We start from the raw sequence: 9,574 nt of genomic DNA, 5'->3' as shown, positions 1-9,574 counted from the left end.
ACCAGGGGGCAGCAGCGCCACGCGGCAGAGCCGGCCGCCGTCGGGTGCATTCGGAAGCCTTCGGGTGCATTCGGAAGCCTTCGGGTGCATTCGGGAGCTTTCGGGTGCATTCGGGTGCCTTCGGAGCCGCGGTCCCGTAGTGAGGCGGCCGCTTAAGAGCCTGACTTCGGCTGACCTCCCCCCCCCCTCCCCCCTCAGGAGTTCGCGAGAATGGAGGAATTAAAGCTTTCTAAATATTTAATGGATGAAGGCTGTCTAAATTATTGAATAGCTTATTATAAGAGATGGCTTAAAAAGCTTTGGTAATTCATCCTCTGCAGAAAAGTGTCTGCAAGAGGCATTCTGCAACGTGTAAATATCGAGGGGATGAGTACTTACTTTATAACGCTGTCTTATTCTGTCAAAAGAAATATACAGTGCCTGCAAAGCATCAGGATGCCCCACGGTATGCAGTGGCAGCACGGTCTGCCTCTTTTGCTGTATCCCTTTAAGCAGAATGAGTTGGAATGATCAATACTTCCCCATCTGTAACCAGAGTTCAACATTCCTTTGCAGGATAGGTGACACTGAAGTTAGCATTTACCTGCAGGTGCACCTTAAGTTGGTTTTCCTTCTCTCTATTAAAAATTATGGGACAAAGAAGCGCTAAAAGCGAATTTGGTGTATTGAAATATTGATTCCTGCAAGAGCACTCCGAGGATATATTTATCTGTTCTATTATGAAATGGGTGGAAATGAACCATGCAGCCACTTCACTCATTCAATATGGCATTGGAAAGCCTGTTTGCTTGCTTTTCTTCTCAGTAAGCCTTCGGAAGCTCATGGATGTTTTGCATTTTTTAATATACTCTGTGCTTATGAACTACTAATAAGAAAGGCCTGATACAGTGCTTCACATTAAGACATCTTTTTGATTTGAACTGCTGCACTGTGATTTTGACTCACTCTGGAGCTCCACTTTTGAAGACTGAGACAGAGTTAAACGTGGTTAATTATGGATTGTTGGCCTCTCTATTTCCAGATCACTATTTTCTCATGGTGTTCTGAGCAGGAAGAAACTAAGTGTGTTTTGAGCCAGGGCTGTTCCTGTCCTGAGCTCCTGGAAGGTGTCTGCCTACTGTCTTTTCAGGCCCCAGAAATGCTTTGTCCATAGTGTGATAGTGTAATTTTGTGTTTCTTAAAATGTGGGTTTCTAACTGAAATGAGAGGAGTGGTGGGAGAACATGGGAAAAGGTTATTGTGATCACTCTGTCAGTGAAGACCACATCATTATTAGTCTCACAAATTACACTGTGTTGTGTTTCCAATAGCAGAAGGTCAAGTTGAGCCCAGGGATAGAAGTGAGAGAACAAATATAAACAATAAAAGCAAAGAGACTTGACTGCCTATGAAATCAAGTGTTTGAGCTCGTTATTCTGTGGAATTCATGTCAGTACTGCTGGAAAACTATCAATCTCCATATAATGGCTTGGAAATGTAGCTTCTGGGTGCAGGTGGGCTTGGCCTGCATTTGGTGCAAGTGGAGCCAAAAGCATCAGTGGGAGATGTAATAGTGATCACACAGACATCATCCTACAGATGCAGCCCTACAGACCCTATGCTCCTGGGGTAGCTGGTCTCCAGGTGCCTTGGCCAAATCTTTATGAAGACGGTGGAGGATTTCACTCCGTACTTAACGATGTCTTATTCAATTTGTTGGAGGTTTGAAGTAATCTTTTGGAAAACTGTTTGTGCCGTATCTGTGTCTTTCCTCAATCTAACAGCTTGCATGACATTGTGTGGAGAGAGGACACTTGGTTGAGAGGCCACAGTGAGGAGCATGCCTTGTTTGTTATTTCCAGTAATTTCCAAGCATTTTGTTAATGTAGTGGTATTTCAGATCTGTCTCCACACAGTTTCTCTGTTTTTTTCTAAACAAATGAAAAGAGCAGAACGCTTGCTGCCTTTGGCACTGGGTTGTACTGTAGATGGCACTGTAAAGCAACGATTTAATAACAAAGATCTATTTCACAGCATCGTTCTGGATGTTAATTGCAGTGTAATATGGCTTTCTTTGTAGGTCCCCAAAGCGAAGAAAAAATTCTGAAATGCAGAAAGGCTTATCTGCAGCCGCAAATGGGAATCTGGAATAACTATGAAAAACACACTGAAATAATTGTGTTTGACTGGAACAAAATTCTTGCAAAGTCCCCAAGGTAAGAGCGCTTTTTATCTTTCAAATGACACTGAAGATTTGCTGCTGTGGTTAGCAACACCATCCACTTGAATTCAAGAGAGTTAAGGCTTGACATTTCTGAGAGTGGCAGCCCACTGACGCTGAAGGGCCAGCACCCCTTGTCGCATCTGTCTGCCAAATTTCATTCTTCCCTTGTCTTTTTAAAGATCACCCTGTATTTCCTTATATTAGTGGGCTGAAGACTTGTATCCTGTCTACCTGCAAGTGTTGTTTGGTTTTAGTGACACTGAATGGTTTTAGCAGCCTCTCAGTTTGGATGTAACTACGTGGATGTTTTTTAGTGATATTTCTGAACTTAGACGTATTTACTTAGGACTAAGTTTACTCTGTTAGCCTAATTAAACCTTGTTTCCCATTGCCTGTCTAACGTCAGGGTCCATGATTCAACAGAATCAGACTTTCATAATATGGGAAAGCTTTGAAATGGTATCAGCAGGTTTCCACTGAGCCTGGGCTCACTCCTCTACTGGGAATGGTGGAAATGCCTGGATTCATTTATATTCTGAAATAGGAGCTGTTGAGCAGCCAGTGCACGATCTAGGGCCAAATATCTGTCCCATCTGTCAAGTCACACCAGAAATGGCATGGTCAGAATTTCTCTCTATAGTGTTTAATTCCAAGGGTTAAATCCTTCTTTCAGTAACACCTCAGGAAACCTGAAGGAAAGTCCCTGTCTTCATTACGTTACTGCAGAGTGACACGAGGGCTGAGATGTCCTCTGATACCTGGGTCAGATTTCTCTGTTTGAGTGTAAGGCAGCAGGGAGTTGATGATCAAGATGAGTAAATCATGGCTTCCTATACAAAGGTGGCTGATGCATGAGGTGCAAGCCGCGTGTTTCTGTTCTCATAAAAGGAGAAAGAGAACTGTGGTTAAATTCAGTTCTTTCCTCAAGAAAGTGACATTGATATTGTAACCTGGGGAAAGTTTTGGGACTGAATTCTGAAATGGTAGATTGATTTCAACACCTAATGTGCAGTTTACTTAGACAAAGATCAACAGCAATAACAACACTTGCTCTGGATTCACAGTCATTCAACCTCATTAGCTGTGCTGGCCTTATGTGGTTCAGCTGGGTGCAGGAGGTGAATTAGGCACATGGTCATCAGCTGAAGTGTAACTGCTGTGAATTAACTTAGGATGCTCTGTAAGAGGATACTTATAGGATAGGTAAGGACCAGCAAAAGCTTTGTCTTTTGAGGTTGATTCATGCTTGCAGAAGACGTGTCGTTTATAAAGAATCTTTGTTTCCCTTGTATTGATTTCAAAAGAGAGCATCTTCTTAACATGGGTTAAGATCCATACTTTTTCCTAATTCAATCCTTAAAATGTGGTTTCTTTATTTTTTTTCTTTAAGATGGTGTATTATTTAACAATATATGCTGAGGTTTTTTTTTTTAATGAAAATAACAGTGGGCTGAAGTGTATGAAGGCATCACAAAGGGGAGAACAATATCTTGATTAAAAACAAGCAAGAAACCTCAAACCAGCAGGTAAAAAATGGTGTTTGTTGCTAAAATATATTTACAACAGGTTTCTGGCCTCTTAACTTTTGGTACGAAGAAGTGCATTTCTGAATTGTTTGGGCCTTATCGATATTCTCATTAATACACATTCTCAGAGCAGTGTTGTCTTGTGATGAGTGAAAAGGAAAATGAGGCAAGCAGTTTCAAATGAGAAAGTGTGAGATCTGTTTTAGTTTCATGTGTGGATGGTTATTGGATTTAAAACAGGACCCTCACCTGCCTGCCGCAGGCTAAGCTAAGTTTTTTTCTTTTGTTTTTATTTAATTTATTTTTTAAGAAACTGTTGGGCTGTTCAGCACTTGAGTGATCTGATTAGTTCAATGGTTTCAGGTATTGTAAAGATACATAGGATTTAAACAAGTATTTACAAAATACCTGCAGGAATCAGAGCTAGAATCTGCAGGGAAAAGTTCTCAAAGGACTTTTTGGTGCAAATAAAAATGCTTGTGATGGGCTTGTCCAAATCCCAGCATGCTGATTAACTACGGACTAACATTGCTGCTATGAAAGCAGTGTTTAGTTCAATTTATGCAAATCTATGATTTGCCTTTAATTAATTTGATATATTCCTGCTTACAGCACTTTCTGAAAGTGGGGAATGTTACATCTAGGAGTTCGAGTGCATAATGCACATTTATGTATTGCATGAGTAATAAATCATCTTAATTGAATTTAAGAAAATGATCAGATTACCTTTATATATGATGAATGGCATAACATAAGCTATTGAAGGATTTAATTGTAGATATTTGCAGCAAAATTGCTGGGGATTTGTGGCCTTATTTCTATCACTAACATAAACAAGACTAACAACATCTGCCTTCCGTCAAGCAATTGCCTTCTGAAATAATTTCTAATGCTGGCAGCATAGTGAGTTCTTGTGTGTTGGACTGAGGAGATGGTTTTGTGACTGCTTAACCCTTAACAAGCCCAGTGTTCTCCAGGAAAGCTAGCAGGTAAGGTTTAACTGAGAGATTAAACCAGTTTGCATGCATGCCTACCTGAATGTTGGTGTCTTCAGCCCACTAATATAAGGAAATCTAAGGTGATCTTTAAAAATATGTCCTGAGAAGCATTAAATACAGATGAAATTGTTCTGTGTAAAATGCAAGTGCAGTTTAAAAATAGTAGCACACCTAAGAAATATATATGCTTAAATTGTGTGGAAGGACCTTAGTTTGAAAAATAAAACTGCACTCAAGATTTGTATGGTACTATTATAAATGTGTGTGGCAATATGCTGTGTGATAGCCATTGCATTTCTTCTGTTTGTAAAACATACTTTAAAAAACGAATTGATTTCAGCCAAACTGTGAAAGTGATTTTTGTCAGTGCTGCCTTATTGGTTATTCTTCAGTGTCTTCACAGTGTTTCCTTCCCAGAGCTGTTTTTATGTTATTCCCTACTCACATTGTTCTTTCACTCATCTTCTTCCTTTTCTGCCTCCAGGATGAGATTCTGTGCCAAATCAATGCTTCTATCTGACTGGCTCTTTCAGGTCTATGTGTTAATGGTCTGCTGTAAATTGTTGTCCGCCTCTAGCCACCATCCCCGGGGACATACAGGTAGGAGTTTTTGAACTCATTATATGCTACAGAGACCAATTAATACCACTTGCAGAACGTTAGGGCCCACTTTTTAGCAGTGGATAATTGATGGGGCTGTTGACAGAGTGTTACAATCAGTGCAATGGGTTAAAAATACAGCAAAACAACAAAATGTGTTACTGTAAAAATTCACGGAGTCTCTAGCAATTTTGTAGTAAAGTCCCTCCAGAAATTCTCAGGTGAGCTTCACAACTGCTAGGACTTTGGGATTTTTTTTTTTAACAACTCTGAAATGTATCTTTATCTTCCCCCTTCTTATCCAATAGTTACCAGGAGACTTTCCAACTGTATCCTTGGCTTTGGTGAGCAATAGATCAAAGCTCTAAGACTGTGTTGAGCCAGTTCTTTCACAAAGGAACACAGATAGGAAACTGTGGTTTAGTTCAGCTTATGGTATGCTACATTTTTTTCCTGCAGAGCAAAGCAAAAATAATTGCATTTAAAGAAATGCTCTATTCTAGCACGATATATCTACCAAGAAACAGTGTAAGTATCTCATTATAATAGGCAGAAACAGCTCAGAACAAACTGGGTTGGCTTTGTGAATTGATACTAGGCTGGATCTTGGAAGTCTGGGACCATGCAGAGACCCCAGCCTCACTGCAGAAAGGCATACGTATGTACCAGTGGTAATTCCTCTATATCACCTTTGATCCCAGAAGCAGAAAAGGTAAAGTTAACATAGTGGCACTAGTGAGTTCTGCTTTTAGGAGAGCTCAAAATCCTGGCTGCACCCTTACAATGAGAAGACTGAGCTCTCAGTACTGTAGTTAGAATCACACTGGCCTGGGGATTTTTGCAAGGATTCCTATTTGTGATGTGGTCACATTGTCAAATTAGGCATACTGCCATTAATCCATATGAAATGTTCTTAACTCTGAGTCACATTCTCATGGGTCTGCATGTAATGTTAACATACACTCCAGCTCAGTGCTAGGAAGTGAGGATACATTTGTTAGAGACAACCTATTGATCTATTTCCTGGCTGCTTCTGGTGGTTGTCTAGGTAGGAGCTGAAGGATCCTCACGTGCTTGCCAGAAAAAAAAATTGAAAATCCTGGCACATCCCACAGAATTTGACCTACATACAGCTGCTGTGTCTATCTACATACTTGCAGCATGTTAGCAATGTGTGTATCTAAGAACTGCACAAAATTCCTCTTGACTGTGCCCTGTCACCAGCTTCTGGGTTCTGTGGTGCTGTAGAGCATTTGTATCATGCTCATGTGTGTCACTTGGCACTGCCCATCCAGCATCAGCCTACTGCTTCATGCAAGTTTTATTTACATTTAGTCTTCTTACTGGGAAAAAAAAAATCCCTGGAGACTTCCTTAAGGCATGGGACTGATGGGGTTTATTGGCAGTTGTATTGAATACTGTATCTGTTGAAACTGTTGAAAATGGATTCCAGCCCACTACTTTCTTTTGGGTGTTTACCATCTTGTTGAGGGAAATTTAGCCAAAAACTACAAACCAGATTTAAGCGTGTTAAAGTTACTGATAAAATACCAAAATAATTAGATGCTACTTCTTTCACTGCCTGATAGATGTGTTTTTCATGCTGTGAAGTGTGTTTGCTATATAATACCGTCATGGGTCATGGAGAAATACAGAAGTTTCAGTGGAAGCCTAGAAGGTGGTTCCAGCAAATACAGGGTCAGAGGATGATCTGTATTACCTTTCTATAGGTAGTTGTTATGGTAGCTGACTAAGCCATTTCACTGAAGAGAAGGGTCAACACATGATGCCAAGTTAATTAGGCAATCTTAACCCTTCCTCTAAAGAACTGTTGCTTATCAGTACATTTTGGATCTGATCAAACCATTGAAATTCCTTTTGTGATCCAGGGAAGAGCCTTGCAAAAAGTTATTTTTGTCTTTTTAAGATGCACATTGCATGTGTACCTAAGGGAAATATCTGTAATAAGGCAGCAGTGATCCCCTGTTGTGGGCTCATATGATGAATGCACATTATGTGTCATGTAAATTTTGGCAATCTTTTAACATAACATTTCAGAATGCTTGACTGCATTCTTTTAACTGACACTAAGAATTTTTTCCCTTTATCAAAGAGGTATTGTAAAACACAATTGAGGTTCTCAACTGTTAAGCAAATTTTCTTACAGTGCTTTCTCTGGTAGGCTACAGAAAGATTCTGCATAGTAGTTTGGTCAGATTATAGAGCTTTTTCTTCTTCAAACAGACTGCCTTGAAACTGGAGTTTTTTTTCACTTTTTTAGACTCGTGGTGTTATATTCTTCCCTGGATGTGTGCTTCTCTCATGCATACACTGAAGTGACCCCATCCCAGTTTGATTCTATGTTCCAGCTGTAGGTTAAGCAGATGTAAGCCAGTAGGTATATATTAAGGTGGGAAATACCTGCTGTTTATGAGACACAATCTACCTCGCTTGTGATATTTTAAGACAGGCTTATTTTTAAGAATACATTTGCCCATGAAAACCTGTTTGTTTAATTCTATGTATTTGGCATCAGTAGTCTCTTTTAAGAGACTTCTTAAGAGTAAAGTGCTTAGTCTTTACATCTAAGAAAGTTTATTAGCCAAGGGCAGACAATAGAATTTAAGCTGAAAAGTGGGATTGACTTTTCTCTTTTCAAAATACTGCAATTTTTAAGGAGTCTAATCCAGGGAAAGACACATATTGACTTTGGTTGTTTTAGATGGCACTTGAAAGAATGACATTTGACATCTGTCTCCATAATATTCAGACAGGAACAGAGGATGGATCTTTAAGGACTCAGAAACCATCCCATTGCTGAGAAGTGAGAGACAATGGCATTGAACAGTCACTTTGACAAAAAGGGACTCATCACTGTAATAAAGTGTAGAACAAGGCAGGCCTGTTCTTTTGTTCTGCAATATATTTGCTGCTATCAAATAACTCTTAGTGGAGAAAGAGCCTTGTTCAATCTAGCAAGCCAATTCTGCCATTGCTCTCAAGATGTTTGGTTCTTAAACCCAGCTTGAACGCTTCAACCTATTTTTCATTTGGATGGTGTAATTGTTTTGACTGACAGAATTAACTAGGCAAAAGGTAGAGGGAAGATGTTCCTTCTCATTACCCTTAGATCACTGAAGATGCTGCTTATGCAGATTATTTCAGCAAGCCCCCTGTACATCTGTGGAGAAAAGACAATTCAGAAAGTTCATCTAGCTTTGTTGCTGTACAATACCCTTTTGAAGAGTTTGTCTTTTGCACTGACAATGGTTGAGCACCAACCTTACTACAGCTATTTAAAATTAAGCAGTATTTCAGGCTCCCGGAGTTCCTAACTGATACCAATATAACCATCAATTCCATGCTGTGCTGAATGAAGCAACGTACGTTCAGTACCAGAAAAGATTTGTTTCCACCTCACTGCTGTAAGTCAGGATCCAGAAATGATGAAACATTGAATAGGCGCTTCCTCAGGTCATCTCACTTGGAGGCTGGACTTGTAGATCATTAATTGGTATAACCAGCTGAACAGTTTCTGTCATGAATTACCAGTGCAGCTAGGCTTTTTTGAGACTGCTACATTTTATTTTAGGTGACGACTGTTACCTGAAATACTTTCAGCCTCCTTCTGCTTGCTGAACATTCCAGATTTTGGAGAGTCCATTATTAATATGCCTGGAAACCATATGCTTAATATACATCTGTAGGGCCAAATTCATCTCTGAATTGTCCTCTTTGGGTCACCTCTTTTTTTTTTTCTTCATGATTTGAAGTGAAGAATTCTGCCCTAATAGTCTGCTTGTTTCCCATGGGTACAGGATGATGCAGAGCATTGGGATAAATCACTGTGTTTGAGTTCACTGGGACAGTTTGGTTTTCTTGCCAACTGGAAGAATGAGTAGTAACTTCACAGAGTTTATTTCCCATTGCTCTGCAGAAGGTTTAATTTACAGGGTTATCAGAGGTTCAGTGGGGGAAGTCTTGTTAAAAACTGCAATGGCAAGTCAAATGTGCATGACCGTGGAGATTGGGAAGTGGATTCATAAGGGAATTAACAGCAGCCTGAGATGTTGAAAACTCTACCTCTTTGCTTAGTGAAATGCAGCAGAAAATCTAATTTGCTGCTTGGCATCTTAGATGCGATCTCCTGCAACCAGGATGCTGTCTGGGCTGGTGTTCAGAGCACCAGGGGTTTCCATCATGTGTAAAAGATGGCTTCTTTTGTTGGTTGTGCTGTGCATGGTCTG

The 9,574-nt window shown here is 40.0% G+C and overlaps 1 protein-coding gene across 1 annotated transcript in view; it reads left to right on the top strand.

The window, feature by feature from the left end:
• The first annotated feature begins 2,115 nt into the window (after positions 1–2,115).
• The window catches only part of TAFA4 (TAFA chemokine like family member 4), a 43,087-nt gene continuing 35,628 nt past the window's right edge, over positions 2,116–9,574 (top strand). The window contains exons 1-2 of the mRNA XM_065749706.1: positions 2,116–2,195; positions 5,212–5,327. Coding sequence (XP_065605778.1) covers positions 2,116–2,195; positions 5,212–5,327 — 196 coding nt within the window. The remainder of the gene's footprint in view (positions 2,196–5,211; positions 5,328–9,574) is intronic.

Source organism: Cyrtonyx montezumae, unplaced genomic scaffold (genome assembly GCF_038088225.1).
Source record: "Cyrtonyx montezumae isolate F1298 unplaced genomic scaffold, pur_monq_1.0 scaffold_6, whole genome shotgun sequence".
Lineage (NCBI taxonomy): Eukaryota > Metazoa > Chordata > Aves > Galliformes > Odontophoridae > Cyrtonyx > Cyrtonyx montezumae.
The sequence above is the reverse complement of the archived record's forward strand: the minus strand, read 5'-3'. Positions and strand labels throughout refer to the sequence as shown.